The sequence below is a fragment of the Enhydra lutris genome, unplaced genomic scaffold (genome assembly GCF_002288905.1).
Source record: "Enhydra lutris kenyoni isolate GAN:26980312 unplaced genomic scaffold, ASM228890v2 scaffoldscaffold31, whole genome shotgun sequence".
In the NCBI taxonomy this organism is placed as follows: Eukaryota; Metazoa; Chordata; class Mammalia; order Carnivora; family Mustelidae; genus Enhydra; species Enhydra lutris.
The window spans coordinates 1,277,644-1,304,665 of NW_019154115.1; the positions used below are offsets into that span (position 1 = coordinate 1,277,644).

The 27,022-nt window shown below is 37.8% G+C and overlaps 1 protein-coding gene across 2 annotated transcripts in view; it reads right to left on the bottom strand.

The window, feature by feature from the left end:
- Positions 1–27,022, bottom strand: part of LOC111153232 (pseudopodium enriched atypical kinase 1) — a 300,842-nt gene that overhangs the window by 26,115 nt on the left and 247,705 nt on the right. For both annotated transcript variants that reach the window (XM_022512129.1, XM_022512130.1), the window contains 2 exons: positions 24,842–25,035; positions 2,781–3,526 (listed from right to left, as the gene is read on the bottom strand). In XM_022512129.1, the coding sequence (XP_022367837.1) occupies positions 2,781–3,526; positions 24,842–25,035 (940 nt within the window). The remainder of the gene's footprint in view (positions 1–2,780; positions 3,527–24,841; positions 25,036–27,022) is intronic.

Sequence of the window (27,022 nt, forward strand, 5' to 3'; positions counted from 1 at the left end):
CTCCTCTCTCTCTGCCTGCCTCTCTGCCTGCTTGTGATCTCTCTGTCAAATAAATAAATAAAATCTTTAAAAAAAAATACACTATAGGGGTTCAATAGCAGACTAGATGAAGCAAAAAAAAGGATCACTCAACTCAAAGATGAGGTGGTAGAATTCTCTAAATCAGAGCATCAGAAACCAACAAAAAAGAAAAAAGTGCAGACAGCTTAAGGGATGTAGAAAACAGTATCAAATGGACATTTGCATCATAGGGCTCCTAGAAAAAGAAACGAGAGAGAAAGGGATAGAAATCTTATTTGAAGGAATAATTGCTGGAAAAAAATTGCTGGCAATCTGGGGAAATAAACAGATCCAGATCCAGGAAGCCCGGAGAGCTCCAAATAAGAGGAACCCTAATGAGACCCACACCAAGACAATTAAAATGTCAAAAGTTAAAGACAAGGAGAAAATATTAAAAACAGCAAGAGAAAAACAACTTGTTATATACAAGGAAACCCCCCATTAGACTCTCAGTAGATTTTTTAATGGAAACTTTACGAGCTAGAAGGGAGTGGTACTGTATATTCAAAGTACTAAAAAACCAAAATAAACCCCACATACACAAATAAACCCACAAAAACCACTACTAAACTGGCCTTACAAGTAACAAGAACACATATTAAAGAAAAATTATCACTGGAAAGGTAACCATATAGTAAAGTTAGTGGATCAGTCACTTATAAAGCTAGTGTAAAGACTGAAAGACAAATAGTAAAAATAACTATGATTACAACAATAAGGGATACACAAAATAAAAAGATGTAAACTGTGACATCAAAAAACATAAAATAAAAAAGAAACCATAAAATGTGTGGATGGAAGAGTAATGATTTTGAGCTTTACAATGGAATGAAACTTAAGTTGTAACAAACTTAAAATAGACTTTTATAGATGTAAGTTGTTATATGTAAATTCATGGTAACCATAAAGGAAAAAACACAAAAGATAAAAGAATATAAGCATTCCACTAAAGAAACCACAAAGGGGGGGTGCCTGGGTGGCTCAGTGGGTTGAGCCTCTGCCTTCAGCTCAGGTCATGGTCTCAGGGTCCTGGGATCGAGCCCCGCATCGGGCTCTCTGCTCATCAGGGAGCCGGCTTCCCCCTCTCTCTCTGCCTGACTCTCTGCCTACTTGTGATCTCTCTCTGTCAAATAAATAAAAAAAATCTTAAAAAAAAAAATAAGAAAGAAAGAAACCACAAAGGAAGAGATCAAGAGAAGAAAGAGAGAAGACCTACTAAAACAGCCCCAAAACAATAAACAAAATGGCAATAAGCACAACCTATCAATAATTATTTCAAATGTTAATGCATAAATTCTCCAATCCAAAGACACACAGTGGACGAATGGATAAAAAAATATGACCCATCTATATGCTGTCTAAAAAGGACTCACTTTCAATATATGGACACATACAGACTCAAAGTGAAGTACGAAAAAAGATATTCCATACAAATGGAAACCAAAAGAAAGCTACAGTAGTTATATCAGACAAAATAGACTTTAAAACAAAGACTGCATTAAGAGACAAAGAAGGTACATAATGATAAAAGGATCAGTCCAGCAAGATGCTATAACATTTGTTAATATTTATGCACCCAACATAGGAGATCTAAATATATAAAGCAAACACTAACAGACCTAAAGGATGAAATTGATAGCAATACAATAATAGTAGGAGACTTACATCAATGGATCAATCATCCAGACAAAAAAATCAACAAAGAAACATCAGTCTTAAATGACACAGTAGACTAGATGGGCTTACCAGATACATACAGAACATTCCATTCAAAGCAAAGGAATACACATTCTTCTGAAGTGCACATGGGACATTTTCTAAGAGAGATCATATGTTAGGCCACAAAACAAGACTTAATAAATTTAAGAGGACTGAAATTTTATCAAGCATCTTTTCTGATCACAGTGCTATGAAACTAGAAATTAAATATACAAGGAAAACTGGGAAATTCATAAATTTGTGGAGATTAAACTACATGCTACTGAAAAACCAATGGGTCGAAGAAGAAATCAAGAGAAATAAAAAAATACCTTGAGACAAAAGAAATTGGAAATGTAACAAAGCCCACGCTTTATTTATTACATTCATGAAAATTATGCATTATTTACAGTGAATGTAATTGGACAAGAATTCTTGATGTTAAGAGTTTTAGCTTTCTTGAAGAAGTAATTTGTCTGGAATGAGTAATGTACAGTTAAGAAATTAATATGTGACAAAATGGATAAGGTGCAGGCTATGGAATCAGAGAGATCTGTGTTTAAATCCCATCTCTCCTAATTGCTAGGTGTGTGACCCTAAGCAAATCAGCTCACCTGTCTCAGCTTTAGTTTCATCATCTGTCAAATAGGTAAAAAGATCTTAATCTCATAAAATTGATATAAAGATCAAATTATGTAACACCAATAATGTTCCTGGCACATCAACAAATACTGGTTATTTTTCTCTATAAAAATGTTTCTTCAAGAAGCAGAAGAGTCCTAGAATAGGGGCAGACAAGGGTCTCTTATTTGTTAGAGAATAAAGACAGAAACAGAGTGGAAGGCATGTATTTGTACAAGTAGCCTCTGAAAACAGTCACAGCTTACTATAATATCTGGTGTAAAGTAGATAGATGATCAGTAACTTTTTGCTGAATGGAGGAATGCAGGAAAGAAGAACAGACCCATCCCAATAACAGTGTGCTGGGTAAGATTAAAATCAGATTTATAATATTTTCTTACCTTGACTGCATAGTTATTAAGTGGATCTTTTGCATATGAAGCTGTATAGTAAACTGCATCACCTGCCTCACAGCATGGCTTGTCGCTGGTTAGCCTGAAGTCTGACCAGCTGTCCACCCCAAAACGGAGCTGGTCTTTCTGTCCAGCCATGAAGAGGTCTTCACATTTTATAGCCAGTTTCTTCAAGGCATCTGTATGAAGGCTTCGGATTTTACCCACAACTTCTTCCCGATTCTCAAGTCCTCGATAAAGTGCTTGTCTCTGTGGCTTCTGCATGCTTCGTCCCTGTCTGCAAGAGGGACCACGCCGGCTAGACAGGGACTCCATGCTGTTGGAAAATCTATCCTTAATACTGAGAGTGGTTAAGCTGGAGATACTGTTTGCTGCTGAGGGGACAGGTCTCTCCTTGTGCAAAGGTCTTTCCAAGGAGTCATAAGACTCAATGTCTAGTCCCTTGAGTTCGTAACTGATGGAAGAGCCAGCACTACTGGCATCCCAGTTGGGGTCAATGTCATAGGTGGGATTAGCCATTACACAAAGACTCGTTTCCATGGATTTTTGGAGGTCTTTGGGGATTGGCTCTGTATTGGCTCTTATGATCATTTTCTTTGGCAGTGGGGGTGGCGTAGGTTGGGAAGCGCTAGGTGCTTCTTGGTCTGTTTTCTCACTGAAGACAATGCCGTCATCCAAAGTTCCCTTAGGCTGCCGTGGATGCTTGGGTGGTATCATGGCTGCTCTAGATTGCCCTGTATTGTTTTAAAAGAAAGAAAGAAAAACAATAGTTAAGTTTTTATTCTTGTTACATAATTGAAGCTCAAGGATAAACAAGTGATGTGGTCATGAGAGTATAAGAAGTCAATGCCTTAATTAAAAATGGTTGAAGAAAATCAACCAAAGACTTTGTTGGTGGGAGCAAAAAAAAATGTGAACAATGTCTCATCATTTCCATGCCAGAGAAGAGGGTAATGGGCTTTGTTTAAAAAAGAAAAAAAAAAAAAAAAAAGAATTGAGATTCTCTACTCCTGCCTCCAAGGGTGCTGAATATGAAAGAGTGACAGATACTCAAATAATTTCATTGTAGCAGAGTAGAGATGAAAGCATTTGTGGATTAAGAAAAACACTTGGAAGCATTTTAAGAAACAATTGAAACTAGCAATGGGACCACTAGACTGATGCTCAGAAGATACCATTCTGCTTTTTGAACTTTGTTCCAAAGTTGCACTGTATTGTATTTAGCACCTGTCATTTTCAATCCAACACATATGAATATGATTTCATAAACCATGTTATTTTATTTCACCACAGAGATGGATTCTAGCATTGGTCTTAAACTGGTTTATGTATAAATTCTTGCGATTGGGATAAGGAGAACAATATATATGAACAGTCAACTGCTGTTCCAAACATCCTTCACAAACTCTTAACATTCTGTTTTATTTTGGGGGGTATATAAACTGTGATTTGAGCAATACTACTTTTGAACATCTCTTACAAGCCCTAGTTATAGGACCAATTACTCTGCTTCCTTTCTAGCACTTGCACTTATAAGAAAATAAAATGCAGATGTGTGAAAATGAAAACACAACAATCCAAAATCCTTGGGATGCAGCAAAAGCAGTTCTAAGAGGGAAATATAGAGAATAAATGTCTACCTCAGGAAACAAGAAATAGCTTGAATTAAAAAAAAAAAAAACCAACAAAAACCTAGCCTGACACCTAAAGGGACTAGAAAAAGAAGAACAAACAAAACCCAAGGGGTAGAAGGAAGGAAATAATAAAGATCAGAGCAGAAATAAATGGCATAGAGACTAAAAAACAAAGGAAAAAAACATGAAACCAAGAGGTGGTTCTTTGAAAAGATAAAGAAAACTGATAAACCCTCAGCTAGACTCATTATGGAAAAAAAAAAAAAAAGAACCCAAATAAAATTAGAAACAAAAGAGAAGTAACACTGTCACGACAGAAATACAAAGGAATATAAGAGAATACTACAAAAAGTTATATGCCAACAAATTAAACAACCTAGAAGAAATGAATGAATTCCTAGAAACATATGATTTTTGAAAACTGAATCAGGAAGAAATAAAAATCTGAACAGATCAACTACAAAAAATGAAACTGAATAGGTAATAAAAAAAAAAAACCCAACAAACAAAGTCCAGGATTAGATGGGTTCACAGGTGAATTCTATCAAACATTTAAAGAAGCGATAATACCTATTCTTCTCAAACTAGTCTAAAAAATAGAAAAAGCAGAAAGGCTTCCAAATACATGATAATACAAATAAACACGAGGCCAGTATCACCCTGATACCAACAGCAGACAAGGACACCACGAAAAAAAAAGAGAACTACAGGCCAATATCCCTGATAAACATAGATGCAAAAATCCCCAACAAAATATTAGCAAACTGAATTGAACAATAAAAGATTATTCACCATGATCAAGTGAGACTTATTCTGGGGATACAAGGATGGTTCACTATTCACAAATCAATCACAAACACCACATCAACAAAACAAAGGATAAAAATCATATGCTTTATGTTAATAGATGCAGAAAAAGCATCTACCAAAACTCAACATTCATTCATGATAAAAACACTTGTCAAAGTTGGGTTAGAGGAAACATACTTCAACATAATAAAGGCCATATATAAAAAAGCTGTAGGTAACAACATTCACAGTGGTGAAAAACTAAGAGCCTTTCCTCTAAGATCAGGGACAAGATAAGGATCTCCACTCTCACCACCTTTACTCAACATAGTAATGGAAATCCTAGCCACAGTAATCAGATAAGAAAATGAAATGAGTCATCCATATTAGTAAAAAGTTAAACTGTCACCATTTGCAGACAACATGATACTATACATAGAAAACCTTAAAGACTTCACTAAAATACAACTACAAGTAATAAATGAATTCACGAAAGTTGCATGATACAAAATTAATACCCAGAACCTGGTAGTGCTTCTGTATACTAGTAATAAGGTAGCAGAAAAGGAAATTAAGAAAATAGTCCCATTTATAATTGAACGAAAAACTTAGGAATAAAGTTAACCAAAAAGGTGAAAGACTTGTATTCTGAAAACTATAGACACTGATGAAAGAAAATGGAAAGATATTCCACGCTCATGGACTGAAAGAATTGATATTGTTAAAATATCTATATTACCCAAAAGGATCTACAGATTCAATACAATCCCTATTAAAATATCAACACTATTTTTCACAGAACTAGAATAAATAATACCAAAATTTGTATGGAACCACAGAAAACACCAAATAGCTAAAGAAATCTTGAAAAAGAAAAACAAAGTTGGAGGTACCACAATTTCAGGTTTCAAATTATACTGAAAAGCTGTGGTAATCAAAACAGTATAGTATTGACACAAAAAGAGACACACAGATCAGCAGAACAGAATAGAGAACCCAGAAACAAACCCACAATTATATGATTAATTAATCTATGACATAAGAGGCAAAAATATACAATGGGAAAAAAAAATATACAATGGGAAAAAGACAGTCTCTTCAGTAAATGGTGCTGGGAAAACTGGACAGCTGTCTGTAAAAGAATGAAACTGAACCACCTTTTAACACCATACATAAAAATAAACTCAAAATGAATTAAAGACCTAGATGTGAGACCTGAAACCACAGAAATCCTAGAAGAGAAAACAGGCAGTAATTTCTTTGACATCAGCTATAGTAATTTTTTTCTAGATACGTCTCCTAAGGCAACAAAAGCAAAAACAATATACTGGGACTACATCAAAATTAAAAAAAAAAATGTTTTGCACAGCAAAGGAAACCATCAACTGAACAAAAAGGCCACCTACCAAATGGGAGAAGATATTTGCAAACGATATATCTTCTAAGGGATTAATATCCAAAATATATAAAGAACTTATCCAACTCAACAACAAAAAAACCAAACAATTTAACTAAAAAATGAGCAGAGTACCTGAATAGATAAAGAAAACATACAGATGGCCAACAGACACGTGAAAAGATGCTCAACATCACTAATCATCAAGGCAATGCAAATCAAAACCCCAATGAGGTATTACCTTACACCTGTTAGAATGGATAAAACAAAAAGACAAGAAATGACAAAGTGTTCCTGAGGATGTAGGCAAAACGGAACCCTCATGCACTGTTGGTGGGAATGTAAATTGGTATAGCCACTGTGGGAACCAGAATGGAGATTCCTCAAAAAAAGTAAAAATAGAAATACCATATGATCTAATAATTCCACTTGGGTATTTAACCAAAGAAAACTAAACATAAAAAAGGATAAGGTTTTGCCATTTGAGATAGCAGGAATGGACACAAAAGGTATTAGGCTAAGTGAAATAAGACTGAAAAAGACAAATAACATATAATTTCATTCATTAGTGGAATCTAATCCTCCCCGAACAAACAAAAAACCTAAATGAATAAGCAAACAAAAGGCAGAATGAGACCTATACATATAGAGAACAAATGAATGGATGCCAGTGGGGAGAGAGGTAGGGGTCTCGGCAAAGTGGGTGAAGGGGAGTGGGAGATAAGTGGGAATAAGTCGAGGAACAAAGGCATGGCAAAACGAATATAACCAATGCTCTTAAAACAGTGATGTATGGGGGCGCCTGGGTGGCTCAGTTGGTTAAGCGACTGCCTTCAGCTCAGGTCATGATCCTGGAGTCCCGGGATCGAGTCCCGCATCGGGCTCCCAGCTCCACGGGAAGTCTGCTTCTCCCTCTGACCTTCTCCTCGCTCATGCTCTCTCTCACTGTCTCTCTCTCTCTCTCAAATAAATAAATAAAATGTTTAAAAAAAAACACAAAAAAAACCAGTGATGTATGGTGACAGATGGTAGCTACACGTGTGGTAATGTATAAACAAATACACCTGTGAAAAATGACATCTTTTCGGCTTATTGTATAATGGGGAGAGACATTAGTTTTTTAAAGGCAGAGAAATATGCCATGGAACTTTTATAAAAGTTATTATAATTAGTAAAGTTATTAAAATGAGGCCTACTGAGAAAGAGTATAATGCTCTGTTATGGGATGAATTATGTCCTCTCTCCCAAAACGTTGAAGTCACAACCCCTGGTGCCTGTGAATATAACCTTATTTAGAAATAGAGTCTTTGCAGAGGTAATCAAGTTAAGATGAGATCATTAGGGTGTACCTTAATCTAATATGACTGGTGTTCTTATAAAAAGAGGAAACGTCATATAAAAAGAGACAAAAGGGAAAACACCATGTGGTGAAGAGGCAGAGAATGCAATAATGCAGCTGCAAGCCAAGGATGTCAGGGATTGAGGGCCACCCCCAGATGCTAGCGAGAGGTGAGGAAGGATTCAATCCAGAGCCTCAGAGAAAGCATGGCCTTATTAACACCTTGATTTCAGACTCCTACCTCCAAAACTGTTGAGGGAATAAATTCCTCTTGTTTTAAGGCACCCAGGTTATGGTACTTCATTACAGTAGCCCTAGGAAACTAATGCATGGGCCGACTGATGGCCAGGTAGAATAGAAGGCACCAGATGGTTCTGAGGCTGATAATAAATAAAGATGGTGGTTTATTAAAATCATGTAGCAATGCCTAGAATGGGCACCAATATAAACTATGATTGCACTAACAACATATTCCATTTCCTATTCATGCCACTCTCTCCAAGAACACCTAGAAATGAGGAGAGAACTATGACAATACATACAGCAAACCTAAGGACCACCTTTCTCCACCAATGGCATTTGGTAAATAAATACTTTTTACAAGGAAGAGAGCTATAATACATATAAACAAAAAAAAAATGTGTGTGTGTGTGTGTGTGTGTGTGTGTGTGTAGCATAAGAATTAGAGAGACAAAGAATATGAGAATGCTAAGAGGGCCAGGACTTTGCTTGATACATCATTGTGTCCTCTATGTCAAGACAGGGCCTGGATATAAAAGATGCTCAATCAGTGTTTCTTAGGGTGCCCGGGTGGCTCAGTCAGTTAAGCATCCAACTCTTGATTTCGGCTCAGGTCATGATCTAGGGGTCCTGGGATTGAGCCTTGCCTCAGGCTCCATGCTCACAGGGAGTCTGCTTGAGATACTCTCTCTCTCCCTCTGCCCCTTCCCCCACTGGTGCATTTACTCTTTCTGTCTCAAATAAATAAATAGATCTTTAGAAAATTAGTAAATGTTTCTTGAATGACTAAAAGTATAAATTAGAGCTGGAAGAGAATAAATTGTAAAATTATAGAGGTACCTATAACAAGAAAAGATACCGAATTAGTAATTTAAAATATTCCCACAAAGAAAGGTCCAAGGCACCTGGTGTATTGATGAACTCTACCAATGTATAAAGAAGAACTAATATCAACCCTGCACAAACTCTTCCAAAAATAGAAGGTGAGGGAACCCTTCCCAGTTTGAAATCTATGAAACCATTATTACCTACGTGCCAAAATCAGACAAAGGCATCACAAGAAAACTAGAGACCAATATCCCTTATGAATACAGACACAAATATCTTTTAAAAATACTAGCAAACTGAATCTAGCAACATATAAAAAGGATTATACACCATGACAAAGTTGGATTTGTCCCAGGAATGAATGGTTGGCTTTAACATCTGAAAATCAGTCAATGGAACACACCATGCAAACAGAATAAAAGGGGACAAAACCTTACATGATCATTTTAACAGATGGAGAAAAAGCATTTGAGAAAATTCAACACCTTTTCAAGATAAAATACTGAACACACTGGGGAAAGGAGAGAACATCCTCAACTTGATAAAGGGCACCTATGAAAGCCCCAAAGTGAACATCATCCTTATTGGTAAAAAACCCCATTATTTCCCCAGTAAGATCAAGAATAAGGAAAGGATTTCCATTCCGGTACTTCTATTTTATATTTCACTGGAGGATCTGGACAAGGCAATTAGAAAGAAAACAAAAACAAAAACAAAAACAGAAACATCCAGATTGGAAAAGAAGTAAAACCATCTCTAACCAAAGATAACATAATCTTGTATATGGGAAAGCCTGAGGAATCCACAAAAATTTCTTACAGCAAATATACCAGTTCAGCAAGGTTGCAAGATCTAAGCTCTATATAAAACAACTGTATTTCTACACACTAGCAATGAAAAATCAAAAAATTATTATTAAAAAACAATTCCATTTACAATATCATCAAAAACAATATAGTATTTAGGAATAAATTTAACAAAAGAAGGGCAAGACTTATACACTGGAAACTATCCAACAATGGTGAAAGAAATTGAAGACCTAAATAAATGTAAAGACATCTTATGTTCACAGATTAGAGACTTAATATGCTAAGACGGAAACAATTCCAAAATTGTTCTGAAGATTTAATGTAATCCCTATCAAAATCCCAGCTGGCTTTCTTGCAGGAATTGACAAAAGAACCCTAAAATTCATATGGAAATACAATGAATCTAAAGTAACCAAAAAATACCTTGAAAAAGAAGAACAAAGTGGGAGAACTCACATTTCCCAATTTCGAAACTTACTTTAAAACTATAGGAATCAAGATTGTATGTATTGTGTGTTGGGGGGATGGGTGAAAGGGATTAAGAGGTACAAACTTTCAGTTATAAAATAAAGTCACAGAGATGAAAAGTACAGCATAGGAATATAGTCAATAATACTGTAATAACTTTATGATGACAGATGGTAACTACACTTATCTTGGTAAGCATTTTATAATGTCTATAAATGTTGAATCACTATGTTGTATACCTAAAACTAATAGTTGTACATCAATCATACTTCAATTAAAAATAAAAGATTGTGTGTACTAAGAATAGAAATATAGATGAATGGACTAGAATTGAGAGTTATAAAAATAAACCTGTATATTTATGGTCAATCAACTTCCAACAAGGGTGCCAAGAAAATTCAACAGGGAAGTAGTAGTTTTTCCAACAAATGGTGCTGGGACAACCAGATAATCCATATACAAAAGAATGAAACTGAACTCCTACCTTATACTTTATACAAGAAGTAACTAAAATATAGCAAAGATCTCAACATAAGAACTAAAACCATAAAACTCTTAAAAGAAAACATAGGAATCAGTATTTTCAACCTTGGATTAGGCAATGATTTTGTAGATAATGATACCAAAAAGCACAAGCAAAAAAATAAAAAATAAATTGAAATTCATAAAAATTAAAAACTTTGTGCTTCAAAGTACAACTTTAAGAAAGTGAAAAGACAACCCACAGAATGGGAGAAAATATGTGCAAATCTTATATTTGATAAGAGACTTATATCCAGAATTTATAAGTAACTTACAATAAAAAGATAAATAATCCATTGTAAGTGGGCAAAGGATTTGCATAGACATTTCTCCAAAGAAGATACATCAATGGCCAATAAGCACATGGAAAGACGCTCAACATCACTACCCATTAGGTAAATGCAAACCCAAACCACGAGACACCACTTCACCTCCACTAAGCTAGCTATCGTCGAAAAGATGGACAAGTGTTGGTGAGGATATGGAGAAATTCAAACCCTCACACGTTGATGTTAGGAATCTAAAATGGTACAGTCACCTTGGAAAACAGTTTGGCAGTTACTCAAAAAGTCAAACATAAAGTTTACTACATGATCCAGCATTTCCAGTCCTACATACATATCCAAGAGAAATGAAAACATACGTCCACTTGTACACAAATGTTCTCAGCAACATTCCTAACAGCTAAAAAAGAGAAACAATCCATATGTCCATCAGCTGATAAATGGATAAATGAATATTATTCAGCCATAAAAGGAAATGAAGTACTGATACATGCTACCTCCTGTATGAACCTTGAAAATATTATTCTAAGTGAGAGAAGCCAGTCACAAAGGTCACATATCGTATGACCCCACTTACATGAAGTATCCAGAAATATGTAAATCCCTAGAAAGAGAAAGTAGATTAGTGGTTGCTGGAGGATGGGGAGAATGGAGATGGAGAGTGACTGCTGTTTAGGGTGATAAACATGTTCTGGAATTAGATACTGGTGATGATTGTAAAATTCTGTGAATATACTAAAGCTCATGGAATTGTACCCTCTGAATCTTACGGTATGTAAATTATATCTCAACAAAGAAAATCAACAATCCATTCTTAGAAACGACTGTAAACTCAGTTTCTAGTCACATCTTTCCATTCCTCTGTGTCCTTCCCATCACAAAGGATGGAGGGGCTCGGTATTACTCGCACTCTTCTTGTGATGACGAGGCTTCCTTCCCGAAGCTGCCCCAGCCCTGTTTTGCCTCAGCTAATGTGAGAAGTCAGAACCATAGTTTATTTACAACATGACAGAAATAGGCTTTATAACAAACTTTTATTTTCTACTTGCTGATCCAGACCTTTCAGAGACGAAGTGTGATGGAGAAGGTTAGAAGCAGTGAACTGTGCCAGCACCTTATCATCCTTGCTTTACTACTGTGACAGTCGCCTGTTATCACTGTCTCCAGCTTTGCCTCCCACACCACATGGTCATTACAGAGATTTTTTCTTTTTTTTTAAACACCAGAAGTGATCAAGGCAGTCCTCCACTTAAACAATATGTCCTTGAGAATTTGGACTTGATCCCGAGGACAGAATTTTCTTGGCTGGAGCACGGAAAGCAAGCCTTTCATGACCCCGCCCTGGCTGTACCCATTTTTCTTATAGCATTTCATCTTGCCTCTGAAGTCAGGGCTTCCAACCTGTCGGCAGTGTCTTTAGCACTCTTTGCTTTTTCACGTTCTCTCTCTCTCTGCTCAGGCTAACCCTCTTCCAGGAATGGTTTCCCCAAGACTGACCTCTTTTTCCTCGGGACCTCATATATGTATGTTGTGAACATTTCTCTCCACATTTCTCTCCAACTACTGACAACCCTTGATCTGTGTCCCTGTCGAGATTCCCTACGACTGTGGCTCATTTGTATACTCAGGATCAAGCAAAGAGTTTTGCTGAAGGGAATGGAAGGAGAGAAGGAAAAAAGGAAGGAAGCTGTTAATGTATAAATGAAAAAGCTAGAAACACGGGCTTATTCTTGGCCTTTCCAATGTGATCCCCAGAAGAAGCTTTATGGATGTCATTTTCCACCCACTCTTCCAAATTAGAACAAACAAAAATAATCATGGACATGGAAAAGGAACAGATTCCCAAAGTGCTTGTTCAAAAAAATTACCTCAGAACTGGCAAGTGAGACAAAGTCCATCACTGTCCGCAGCTGCTTAGTGCCTATCAGAGGTAGAAGAGGGCTGATCACGCCACTTTCTTCCACTTATAGAATAAAGTCCAAACTCCTCAGCAAGTTGGTCAAGGCTCTCCGTCTTATCTACCACCATTTCTCATCAACATCCCCACACGAACACTTAGCTTCCTGTTCTTTTCATATGCTCCATATTTTTATTTCTACCTCTCTGCTCTAGTGAAGGTGTTGTGTCATAAGCCCAGCTCAGTTGGCCCTTCTCCACAGAAGCCTCCCTACTCCCCATAACCAAACTGGGAACCACCTCTTCTTCCTCTGTGCTCTCTTAGCACTTTTGTTCTATTACAGCATTTTCAGCCTTTTATAACATGCATATGTATTTTTTTTTACACTTCCTCAGTACCTGGCACCATGTGAGACACGCAGCCATTGTGCAGTAAGTGGCTGCCAGACTGAAGGACACAGAGTCAGAAGAGTTGCTCATCATTCCAAAATGAAAATGGACAGCCAAGTCAGCAAGGAAAGACAGAGAATTAATAGTGGCTTCTTTTCCCAAATGGCGGGATATGATCTCCTGGGAGCTATGGAGATTTCCACATGGGAATCAGAAACATTGGCGTGTTAAGATGAAACCATGAGCATTGCACAGCCCATGCAAATAGGTCACGCCATTCTCCCACGTTTAAAAGTGTTTTGTGTTTTTATTTCTTTCCTCAAGAAAGACAAGTTCTCCTAACTGAATTCCAATCATCAGGGTCAATGTTTTAAAAGCTTGGTATCTTGGCTGTTTTTATTTTAAACTTTGAATCCTGTACATTCCTCTCAAGCCTCTGGGACCAGACACTAAGCTCAGCTTTCAGCAGTCCTGATATAACATCACATACTCTACATTTTTGTGGCATACCAGCTCTCTAAACAGAAAAAAAAAAAAATAGATTGTGTTCTAAATCTTGCCTTGCTATAGACTAAAAAAGTTCTTTTGGACAAATATATCTAAACCACATTCAAATCTTACTTTTCCCTCTTTTTGAGCTTCCTTACTCTATCTCTTTACTCTCTCCCCACCTAAAAATGTCCTCAGACTAACAGAAAACCCGTGTCATGTTCTAAAAGCAAATGATGAAAGATGGATTAAAAAGGACTAATTTAATGACACTTTGAAGAAGCCAAAGGTGGTTTAAAACTCCTCAGGAAGGAAAATGATTGATATAGGCCTATTAAGACTTACAAGACTGCTATGGTAAGTAGAAAGGACATAAGAAAAATAATATTTCTAAATATCTGCATTTTATTTATTTATTTATTTATTTCAGTGGGGGGGGGTGGTAGAGAGAGCTAGCACAAGCAGGAGGGGCAGAGGGAGAGGGAGAGAGAGAGTCTCCAGCAGACTCCCTGCTGAATGCAGAGCTGGACACAGGGCTTGATCCCAGGACCCTGAGATCGTGACCTGAATTGAAATCAAGTGTTGGATGCTTAATTGACTGAACCATGTAGGCACCCCAAGATCAACATTTTAAAGATAATCACATACTGAAAAACTCAAAATAATAACTCTCTTGCTACAGAGATCTGCTAAAAGGCACTACCTTTGAAGACACGCTAGGGACAAACCATAGCAAATGTTTGTTTAAGACCTGACAATCATTATAATCTTGGGGTGCTAGGGATTAAGGGCACTTAATGATGACACATTTGGACAGGAGCAGTATGCGAATGAGCATAATTAACTCTTCATTCCCATAAGACAGGAATGTCATGGGCTCCTAGTTGGTCTCTCTGCTTCCAATTGTTCCCAGAACTATCTTTAAAAAATCCTGATATGTCTTTTTATTCAAAAATCTTCAGTAGCTCTCTATTTCCTATAGGTGTATCTTTTACATATATCACTGTGACGTTTATATACCATTTATGATCTAGCCTCATCTCCCTAGCTTTAGGCTTTATACATACTCTTCCCTCTACCTGGGATGTTCTCCCTTGCTTGCCAATCTGACAAACAACCACCCTTCTTTCAAACTCTGCTCAAAATTTAACTGAGCCTCTCCCACACACTTCGGGGCAGAGGCTTTCATTAAACCTTGAAATATCTGCATCATAGCAATTAGCACACGGGCTCCTAAGAGTCCAGCCCATGTCTGCTTTTCCCAAAGGCCAAGAGTCCTTGAAGATAGCACTGTTTTTTCCAGTGCCAGGAGATAGTTGGTGTTCGACAAATGTTTACTGAATGAACGTATTAAAGCCCAAATAAATGGGACATATTTTTTTCCTTAAATTGTAATTTCACCCCTAATTTTTTTTTCCAGGGCTCATGATAAGTAATGTAGATGAGAACAGGACAAGAGGGAACAAAGGAAGAGACGTTCATCTCCAAACTGGGAAATATGCACGGTGGTTTATAAATATAGATATCACATACCACCGTGCACCCGTCTTTTCAAGTGACTGGGTCATCACTGGCTAAACCTAGCACTCACTGTATCATCTCATTGCAGCAGGCCTCAGCAGCTTAGGAAGAAGGGTCCCACCACAGTCAATTGGAAGCACCAACTGGCAAACCCCAGGGGACATCAACTTCATGCCAAATGATAAAATGAAGCTGACCTCCAAAGACCACTTTGGGCATACCCTCAAATAAAGAGATACACTGACCACTTTAAAGAATGTCAGTGGTGTAGCAGCTGACAGACTCAATTTTTATAGAATGTAATTTGAAAACCTCTCCAAGAACAGAGATTATTTATTTGGGGGTGAGTTATCTATATAATTTGAATATTGTACTCCCCCAACTAATTCTAGTATATGGGAAACTATTTTTAAATGAAATGTAGCTAAGTTAAAAGGTAGGGACACAGTATATGATTCCTTTTCAAATAGTAGTAATTATATTTTTAGAAAGTACAACAAATGCTCAAATGTTCAAAGTGGTCAATCTCAGGTTTTGGTTTTTGTTTTTTTTTTAAAGATTCAGATAATTAAAAATGTGCAATTTTTTAATCTTTGGTTCAAATCATTAACTTTGGATTGTGTAGAATAACATCTGGCCCATAGAAGTTCCTCAATAGTTATTTGTTGAGTAAATGAACTAACGGCAATATATGCTTCAGAATGATTTTTTTTAAAGCTTCTATTTATGATGTCATTATTCTATACTTAACAACATTAAGGCCAGCAAAGTAATGACACTCTTTTAAGTACACTCACTGCTTAGCATTTTTTTTTTTTAAGATTTTATTCTAAGTAACTTCCACACCCAACATGGGGTTCAAATTTACAATCCTGAGATCAAGAATCGCATACTCTACTGAATGACTCAGCCAGGTTCCCCTCACCCCTTAACATTTTACACTGATGATCTATACACTGCCAAAGGAAGTTCTGGAGACAGAGGATTTTCAGATGCTTTCTTTCAGTGTTTTAAGGGTTCAGCCTTAAGGAGATGCCCTAGATAAGTAAGATAAGAAATGTGGAGTGGTGCCTGGCTGGCTGGCTCAGTCAGCAGAGTGTGCAACTCTTGATATTGAGGTGGTAAGTTCCAGCCCCATGTTGGATGTGGAGATTACTTAAAAAACAAAAAATGTAATCTTGGGGGCCCTGGGTGGCACAGTTGGTTAGGTGTCCAACTCTTGGTTCCGGTTCAGGTCATGATCTCAGGATCAAGAGATCAAGCCCCGTGACAGGCTCCGAGCTGAGTGAGGAGTCTGCTAAAGTTTCTCTCTCCTTCTTCTGCCCTTCCCTGCGCTTGTGCTCTCTCTCTTCCTCTCTCTAAAATAAATAAGTAAATCTTAAAAGAAAAAAGTGATCTTGTGGGGCTATGTAGAAGGATGGCTTATATAACTCTTTGCTTAGGAAACCTCTGGATTAAGCCCCATACAGCCATACCTCAATTAATTATATTTTGCAGATACTGTGTTCTCATTTTTTAAAAAAAATAAACCGAAGGTTTGTGGCAACACTGCATCTAGCAAGTCTACTGGTGCCATTTTTCTAACAGCATTTGCTCCCTTTGAGTCTCTGTGTCATGTTTTAGTTATTCTTGCAATTTTTCAAATTTATTCATTATTATTACATTTGTATGGTGATCTGTGATAGTGATCTCAGCAGTGATGTTACTGCTGTAATTTTGGGGGGCACCACAAGCCACACCCATATAAGATAGCAAACTTAATCGATAAATATGTTCTGACTGCCCCACCGACCAGCTATTCCCTTTTCTTTCTCCCTCTCCCTGGGTCTCCCTATTCCCTGAGACATAGCACTATTGAAATTAGGCCAATTAATAACCTTAAACTGGCCTCTAAGTGAAAGGAAGAGTTGCACAACTCTCATTGTAAATCAAAAGCTAGAGGGGCGCCTGGGTGGCTTAGTCAGTTAAGCATCTGACTCTTGATTTTGGCTCAGGTCATGATCTCAGGGTCCTGGGATTGAATCCTGTATTGGGCTTCATGTTCAGTTGAGAGTCTGCTTAAGGATTTCCTCTCCTCTCCCTCTGCCCCTCCCCCTGTCATTCTCTCTCTTTAAAATAAAAAAATACTAAATCCTTTAAAAAAATCAAAAGCTAGAAATAATTAAGCTTACTGAGGAAGGTATATTGAAAACCGAGGTAGGGTGAAAGCTAGGCCTCTTACACCAGGTTAGCCAAGATGTGAATGTGAAGGAAACGTTCTTGAAGTAAATTAAAAGTGTCACTCCAGTGAACACACCAATGCGGAAAGTGGAACCATCTTATTTCTGATATGAAGAAAGCTTCAGTGGTCTGAAAAAAGACCAAACCAGCCACAACCTTGCCTTCAACCAAGGACTAATCCAGAGCAAAGCCATAACTCTTTTCAATTCTATGAAGGCTAAGAGGTGAGGAAGCTGCAGAAGAAAAGTTGGAAGCTAGCAGAGGCAGGTTCATGAGGTTTAAGAAAAGAAGCCATCTCCATAACATAAAAGTGTAAGGCGAAGAAGCAAGTGTTGATGTAGAAGTTGCAGTATGTTATCCAGAAGATCTAGCTTCTGGTAAACAACCAGATTTTCAATGTAGAGGAAACAGTCTTATAGTAAAACAAAATGCCATCTCCGACTTTCATAGCTAGAGAGGAGAAGTCAATGCCTGGCTTCAAAGCGTGCAATGACAGGCAGACCCTCTTGTTAGGGGCTAATGCAGCTGGTGACTATAATTTGAAGCCAGTGCTCATTCACCATTCCCAAAACCCTAAAGCCCTTCAGAATTAAGCTAAATCACCTCTGCCTGTGTTCCCTAAATGGAACAGCAAAGCCTGGATGACAGCGTATCTGTTTATAACATGTTACTGAATATTTTAAGCCAGCTGTTTTGATCTACTGCTCAGGAAAAAATAAATTCCTTTCAAAATATTACTGTACCTGGTCACCCAAGAGTTCTGATGGAGGTGTACAAGATGAATGTTCTTTTCCTGCATGCTAACACAACAGCCATTCTGTAAGCCATGGACCAAAGAGTCATTTTGACTTTCCAGTTTTGTTATTTAAGAAATATACTTTGCAAGGCTATAGCTGCCATAGATAGTGATTCCCCCACGGATCTACACAAAGTAAATTGAAAACCTTCTGGAAAGGATTCACTTTTCTAGATGCCAATAAGAACATTCCTGATTCACAGGAAGAGGTCAAATATCAACATTAACGGGAGTTTGGAAGAAGTGGATTCCAGTCCACATGGAGGACTTTGGGGGTTTTAAGACTTGTGTGGAGAAGTAACTGCAGATGTGGTGGAAACAGCAAGAGAACTAGAATTAGAAGTGGAGCCTGAAGGGTCATCTGGTTGGCTCAAGTAGGTTAAGTGTCCGATTCTTGGTTTCAGCTCAGGTCGTGATCTCAGGGTCATGGATCCAGTCCCACGTGGGGCTCTATGCTCAGTGAGGAGTCTGCTTGAGATTCTCTCCTTCTGCCCCTCCCCCCACTCAAGCCTGTTCTCATTCTCTCTCAAGTAAATAAATAAATCTTAAAAAAAAAAAAAGTGCAGCCTGAAGATGGGACTGAGCTGATGCAATCTCATGATAGAACTTTAAAAGATCAGAAATTGCTTCTTATAGGTGAGCCAAGAACATGGTTTCTTGAGATGGAAACTGCTCCTCGTGAAGATGCTGTGCAGACTTTTGACATGATGACAAAGGATTTAGACTCTGACACAGCTGATAAAGCAGAGGCAGGGTTTGAGAAGATCGGCTCCAATTCTGGAAGTTCTACTGTGCTTAAAATGCTATCAAACAGCATCACAAGCTACAGAGAAGTTGTTGGTGAAAAGAAGAGTCAACTGATACAGCAAATAGCACTGTTGACTTATTTTAAGAAATTGCAACAGCAATTTCTGAATTTCTGAAGGCCTTAGTCTTCAGACCCTGATTTGTCAGCAGCCAGCATCACTGAGGCAAGACCCTCCACCAGTAAAAGGATTACAAGTCACCGAAAGCTTAGCATTTTTAGCAATAAAGCATCTCTTAATTAACATATGTATATTGTCTTTTAGATATAAAGCTATTGAACATTTAACACACTACAGTACAGTGATAAACATAAACTTTATATGCATCAGGAAACCAAAGAATTAATTTGATTTCCTTTATGGTAGTATTCACTTTATTGTGGTGGTCTGGAACCAAACCCATAATATCTCCAAGGTATGCCAGGATTAGAATAAAAAAGCCAGCTGATTAATGGAGCACAAAAACTGATACTTGAAATTTTTCTATATGAAATTTCCTGAGGGCTTACCTTCCCTAATCTGGGAATCTTTATAAAGTCAAATGTGAAAGTCACTTTTGGCTAACTTGTTCAAACATGTTCTTAGTACCTACCGCATGTTTTAGGTAATTTGCTATGTTGTAGGCACACAGAAGGAGAGGTAAACCAAGAATCTGCAAATGGAGAGTTGATAGATATTTCTAAAAACTAACGTGAAGAGTACTCAGTTACAAAGTAAATGAAGGACAGCTGAAGTCACTGACTTATTTCTAACACAGTAAAAGTTATTATGAGCGCCTGATTTTAGCAGGCTGATAAAGTAGTCAGGTGTGCCACATAAAAAACTAGCAATATTTCTTCTAGACATCTTGAGATAGACATAGAAATGTGGGGAAAATATTGAAGGTCTGATTGAAAAAACATTCTATCGCTTATTTGGGAAATCATTTTGGGTGGCTGATACCCTGCTAAATTCAGTTTGGGGTTGATTAAGATGCCAGAGATCAGGGTTTGTTGAGAGGCCTCATATCACCATCATCCAGAGTAAAATCATCATTTTTCAAGCTGCGTAAAGGCCAATATGATTTTTGTGCCCATAGGAGACAATACAAATCCTCCAAATAAACAATTCTTTAAAGATATGCTGTCCTGGGGTGCCTGGGTGGCTCAGTGGGTTAAAGCCTCTGCCTTAGGCTCAGGTCATGATCCCAGGGTCCTGGGATCGAGCCCCACATCGGGCTCCCTGCTCAGCGGGGAGCCTGCTTCTCCCTCTCCCTCTGCCTGCCACTCTGCCTACTTGTACTCTCTCTCTGTCAAATAAATAAATAAAATCTTAAAGAAAAAAAAAAAAGAAGTGCTGTCCAACAGAACTTTCTGTGACAACAGAAATGTTCTGTATCTGCATGTCCAATACAGTACTAGCCACTGAGGGCTACTGAGCACTGACAATAGTGAGACTAGTGTCTCACTAACAACACTGTCTTAGTCTTAGCTAGTGGGACTAAGACACTGAATTTTTATTTAGACTCTAATGAATTTAAATGTGAATAGCCATATGTGGCTAGTGGCTACCGACTGTATGGAATAGTGCAGATTTAGAATCTAATCTAGTTTAAACAAAATAAAGTTTGCTTTATTTATGCTAAGGAGAAGAAAAAAGTCGCCTGAATTAACCCTGGAGAATAATCTCTAAGGTAAAAAGAAATGGCTTTAAGATGCGGTCTGCATAAGTCAGTAATAATTAGCAGAACTTGGGGTCCTCTATCACATTCACAACTTCAGTCTTCAGGATGCAAGCAACACACAACTTTTTGAATTTATATTTTTTGGTCTGCTTATTCAACATTTTTTAATGAAAATTTTATTTTATTTATTTGAGAGAGAGAGAGAGCCAGTGTGCATGAATGGGGGAGGAGAAGAGAGAGAGGGAGAGGAACAAGCAGACGTCATGCTGAGCATGGAGCCTGATGCAGGACTCGATCCCGCAACCCTGAGTTGGTGACCTAGTGGAAACTAAGAGTCAGACACTTAACCAAATGAGCCACCCAGGTGTCCCTCAACATCTCTAATAAACATTTTAAATTATTTCCACTTTATTCTACATTATCTGGCTAGCACATCAAACATATCTGAAGGAGAAAGCAACAGCATATCTTTGGGAAGAAATAAAGGAACTTCATAATTCTTGAGTACTTCTGTATACCAAGTTCTTCTTTTATCATCATCCCTATAAAGCAGATATCACTATCCCCTCATTTCAGAGGAGGAAATTGAAGTTCTGGCATGCTAAACAGCTGAACTACAAGCATACAGGTGGGCAATGACACAGCTACCAGATGAACCAAAACCTGGTCGATCCCTCAAACTTATGGTGTTGTTGTTTTTTTTTTTTTTGCCTACTATATTACACTGCCTCCCACATCCACTTTACAATGTAATTTTCAGAAATAAATTTCACAGTAAAAATAATGGTAATCCTTAATTTTCCTCCCTTGATTTCTTCCACTGGTCTGTCCATCCATCTTCTGCCTCATTTGATAAAAAGAAGGAAGGAAGGAAGGAAGGAAGGAAGGAAGGAAGGAAGGAAGGAAAAGAAAAAGGAAGAAAGAAAGAAAGAAAGAAAGGAAGAAAGGAAGGAAAAGAAAAAGAAAAAAGAAAGAAAACGTGGTATTTATAGACTGGTTTTAGACTATTTAAAAAGATCTAAAGGTATTACATTTAAAAATATTGTTTCCTTTCAGTTTTTAAACTACAGATTTTTAAATAATAAGCTCCTGGGACTTTAAATCACAAGAAATTACCCAAAGAGATACTTTAAAATTTCCTGCAAATGATTTATTAAAAATATTGAAAAAGGCAATTTCCAAAAGCCATCTAAAATACTTGTTTCATTAGGAAAAAAACCAAGAACAAAACAAAAAATTAAAAACCCCTCAGTTGTAGAACTCATGGCATCAACCCTATGTGTTACTCAGTTTTTATTTTATTCACATAGTAAAACCTTCCCAAAGAAGAAACTAACGTGTGTCATACACTATGGAATCAAGCACAGCCACGTAAGCACTTAAGGAAAATAAGGCAACACTTTACGAGCATCACAAAATTTAAAAGTAAATTAACAGGTTAGAAAAAAAGCTATCTTTTTGATGGGGCATCTATAACATAGTGTATTTTTAGTGTTCTAAGTAATGGTAATCTTTTGAAATTTTGAAATTTTGTGTCTCAATGTAGATAACTAAAAAAAAAAAGTGTGGGGGGTGGGGAGACAGCTGCAGTCCTTCAGTATTTTACAAGAATTTAGTGGTTATGATCATTATAGTCCTGGTTAACACTGACGGGATTCCAATCCTGGAGCAATCCTTACTGGTTCCTTGGGCAAGGAATTCTGACTCACTTTTGTCATCTGAAAAATGGGGATCAAAATTCCTAAGGTTGTTGGGAGGATTAAATGAGTTAATATAATATAATGTGAGGTACTTGGATTATTCATGGAAGTAATGTTCTATTTTTTTTTCTAATTATCTACAGAACTGAGAAGACAAACAAGATAAAATAATTACCCTTAACTGACATCGGCAGATAGATTTTTTAAAAAGATTTTTTAAAAAATTTTAAGTATTTTCTACACCCAACATGGGGTTTGAACTTATAGCCCCAAGATCAAGAGTTGCATACTCTACTGACTGAGCCAGCTAGGCACCCCAGCCGATGGATATTTTTTAAAGAGATGCCATATAATCAGTAATAATTAGTAATATATTTTACTGAGGACATCACAAAAGAAATGTTGGGGTAGTAAGAATGTCTGAAAGATATGTCGATATATTATGCTGAGAGCATACTATAGTAAATAAGCAATAGTTTTTGTATCTTATAGGATGTTTCAAAATATATAAAACAATGGGAGAAGTTGAGAAAGCTGTCTGACTATAATTCCAACTGGAAAATGGCATCTGAGATGGTTGCTTGCGTATACTGTAATATGGGCTCCACAACGCAAAGATCATAGAAGGCTTCTAGAACTTAGAATGGAAGTCTTTTCCTTACAGAATGTATTTTCAGCTGCATGTGGATTGTTAGGATGAGTTTTCCCAAAGAACATATTAGAGCATTTCTCCTACAGTATTACTTCAAACCTTTTTGCCTTCTTAAGTACTCCTTTATTTCCAAGTACTCTAGCTGCTCTTAGAATAATTTTTCCTTACTATAACCTGATGAAGGGAAAAGACGAAAAAAGGAAATGAGAAACAAGACAGAAGAATGCCTTGATATTACACGCCACCAATCTCCAAACAGGTTTAAGTGTTGTCAGAGCCCATAAGGATCTTGCTAGTGCTGTGCATATGGAGTTCAACTCAGGCTACTCACCTCTCTCCTAACTTGAGGGGAGAACAGCAATGAGAAATCCTTATCTAGCCCCAGGCTTTACAGAGAACTATGACACTCAAGGAAAGACAACAGATGGAAAGTTCCTGGGTACTCAAAGAAGAAGAGTGAAGATAATTGGAAAAACTGAAGAATCTCTGCACTGGCAGGCAACTTAGAGGTCACTCAGTCTGGCTCTCTTTGTCTTGTAGGCTTCCTCTTCACTGCATCTCTGAGAGATGGCCCCTCAGCCTCTGCCTGAACACCACAATAACTGGGATCTTACTTCTTTGAGTCTGCTTGCTCCAAGCCAGAAATCTGAGCTATATCATAGATTTCCACATCATTTTCCTATCAAATTAACCACTATGCCTTATGTATTTTGCCTCTTAAATCTGTTTACTGTTCCCCCTCCCACTACCTTAGTTGAGGCCTTTCTCATCTCCTTACGCGGTCCTGCCAAAGTACCCAACTACTAGATTTCACCTCAAATACTTCTCCTCCAATCCATCTTCTCATGGCAGCCTATAAAGCGGATGTTCTAAAACACAAATTACATCACATTATTCCTCGGCTTAAAACCTTCTGATGGGTTACTATCACAGAGAGCAAAAAAGTCTCAGGTTTTAGCTTGAAACGCACACTCTCGTCGAACTCTTCTGCTCATAGCAGCACTAAATGGCTGTGGTAGCCCAGGCACCATGCTTGTTCCAGGGTCCGTGCTTTTGCTCATGTTGCTGCCTTGGGTTGGAATACTCTTTCTTCCCTCTGTCCACCAGCTTAGTTAGTTCAGGAACTAGCTTCCAAAAGGCATCTTTTGACACCCTCTCCTGGGTAATATAAAAAATATTCCATGTGTTTATCACTGTATTTATCATATACTACCGAAATCCTCCCAGTGAGTCCCTCAAGCAGGGACCATGTCACACCCTTAGCGCATGGCACAGGACTCATGGTAGCAAGTGTTCAGTATATGCCTAGTAAACACAAGGACTTTTTCTGAGGTGAATTAAAATTTATGGTTCCACACCCGGTGTTGTTCGGAAGTGCTGAATCACTATGCTGTACACCTGAAACTTATATTACACTGTATGTCGACGAACTGGAATTTGAAGAAAAAAAAAAAACTTAAAAAAAAAAAAAAGAAAAATTATGGCTCCCGTTGTCCAACTTTTGCTCCATGCAGCAATAAAAACCATCTCACCAGGGAAATCAAGCATTTGGGTAGTGCATAAAAAGGCAAAGTTTAAATACTACTTATATGACATTTTCTACTTACCTAAGTTGCTGTAGGTTGCACTACAGGGATTCAGGTCAATAGTATCTGAAATGTCTTCTTTTTCCTCTTCCCTTTCCAGTCCAGGTAGGGGCAAGGCTGCTGTGATGGGAGGGCAGCCTCCGTCATCTTGCCTCGCAACAACGGATCTTGGATCCCGAGGAGAGAAGTCCTCTGTCACTTTGTGGGTCTTGTGACTGAAACAAATCAGACTGTGGTCACAGTGGCATTCAAAGGTCTGGCTAAAATTTAGATTTATAGAAGACATATACTTGCCAAAAATGTAAATAACAAGCCCCAGAGTCACCAAAATGGGTCCTATGGCCTGAAATACTTGTCTGAATACAGGGCAGTCCTTCATCTAGGCTGATCCTCCTATTTATCTTGATTCCTACACATTGAGAATCCAGGTCGAGAGAGGAGGCATAGTAATCTCAGAAGGAAGCCTGAGAATAAGAAGGTAAGAAATGAAACTTTTTAAGGCAGGAGGTGGCGATGGTAGTGGTGGAGAAGGCTGAATGCTTAACTGGTTAAAGACAAAACACCCACATGCTTAGTGAAGTATCTGGCATATTTACTATATTATAGTACTGTAACATCAAATAATTTACTATATAAACTTACTTTATTTCATATATAGAGTTTACTACATGCTAAAGTATTCAGTAAAGGATCAGGAATAAAGCTGAGATTAGACTAAATAAGGAGGGTAAGCAATTGCTTCAGAAGGTAAACTGAGGCCAGGAAAGTCTGGTTGTCAGGAGGACAGAATCATCAGCCTTTGCCCGAATGCATGCAGTAGGCAAGGTGAATGGAAATGAAAGGTCTGCATTCTCGTTAATCTTCTCAATTAAAATGAACCTGAAAGATCCTGTTGGCCACATACCACAGTGTGGCATCCATACTACTTTATGTTTCCAATCTTGTTTCACTGCTGCCTGCTCATTTGCTTGTAGCTATTTCTTCCAGTCTTCCCCACTTTCCATCCTGCCTGAACTGTCAATTCTTTGCTATAAGTACAAGGGGATGGAATGGTCATTTAATGTTGGTAGAGAAAACTAGCCTAGTTAGAAAATCTCACTGGGCTAGCCAACAAAATAAATTTAAAACCAGGCATCTTTAACAGTTTCTGAGAGTGTTCTTACACTGTCACACCCTTACCAACCCTTCTCCCCCCCCCCCCACTTTTTTTTGTTTTGTTTTAATGTGGGCAAAGAGAAAGAAGGAAACATCTTATATACTATAGCATGTTATTTCTGGATTTTCAACTGGCAGTGAATCATGGTGACATTTACAAGTTTCTTTAAAAGAGGTACTTTGTTTGATCATGTGTCATCTGAACATGTATCACCTGTGGATTTGAGGGAGTAGATCTGAAAAAGGAGTACCTTCTTATCAATCTTTCATTATGGAAATTATGCGTGTGTCTGAACAAAAAAATAAGCCTTAAAGTCTGCTGGATATACAACTTCAAAAATACTCTTTCAGAGCTGGCAGAGCCAGAGGTGTCTCCGTACTGGGAGTGAGCAATGAGCTGGAGCTTCCTTTCTGGGATCTGGCTCTCGAGGACAGTGGTAAGGTGGAAAGGAGCCACTCCACTGGTGGCCAGTAGGGTGGTGTATGTAAAGGAGGTCTCACACGGTAGAGCATGCTGCCTCTTAATGGGCTGCCCTAGGACATCAACCCGAAAAAAGGGCTCCGAACAAAACTGGTTTCTCATAATAGGGAGCATTACAAAATCACAGTGAGAAGGGGCCTTTGCTTCCCTGCCATTAGCAAAGACAAAGCAAAGTGACACTTCTGAGACCCTCTCAAATACCACACAGTGTCAAGGATATAGATCACTGGATAGTTACCAACATGCTTCAGAAGGAAAATGATCTTTATTGGGCAAAAGTTAATGTAAGTCATTTCTGATTTCAAAGTACAAGTATATATCTAAATATAAAGTGACATTCACTTCTTATTTTAGAGTTAATTTGAGAGGTTTCCTAAAATGCTGTTTTTAGGCTCCTAACCTCTGCAAGCTTGCTCTAGCCTTTTCTCTTTCCCCAATCTCTTCATTATTACTAAGACAGCTCTCTTTTCCATTATCAAAAGGGATTGGCAAAGGTTGGCTCAGAAACCACGACTCTACCCTCCCTTGTCTGTTTTCCTCCATGCAATGGGCTATTTACCATGAGC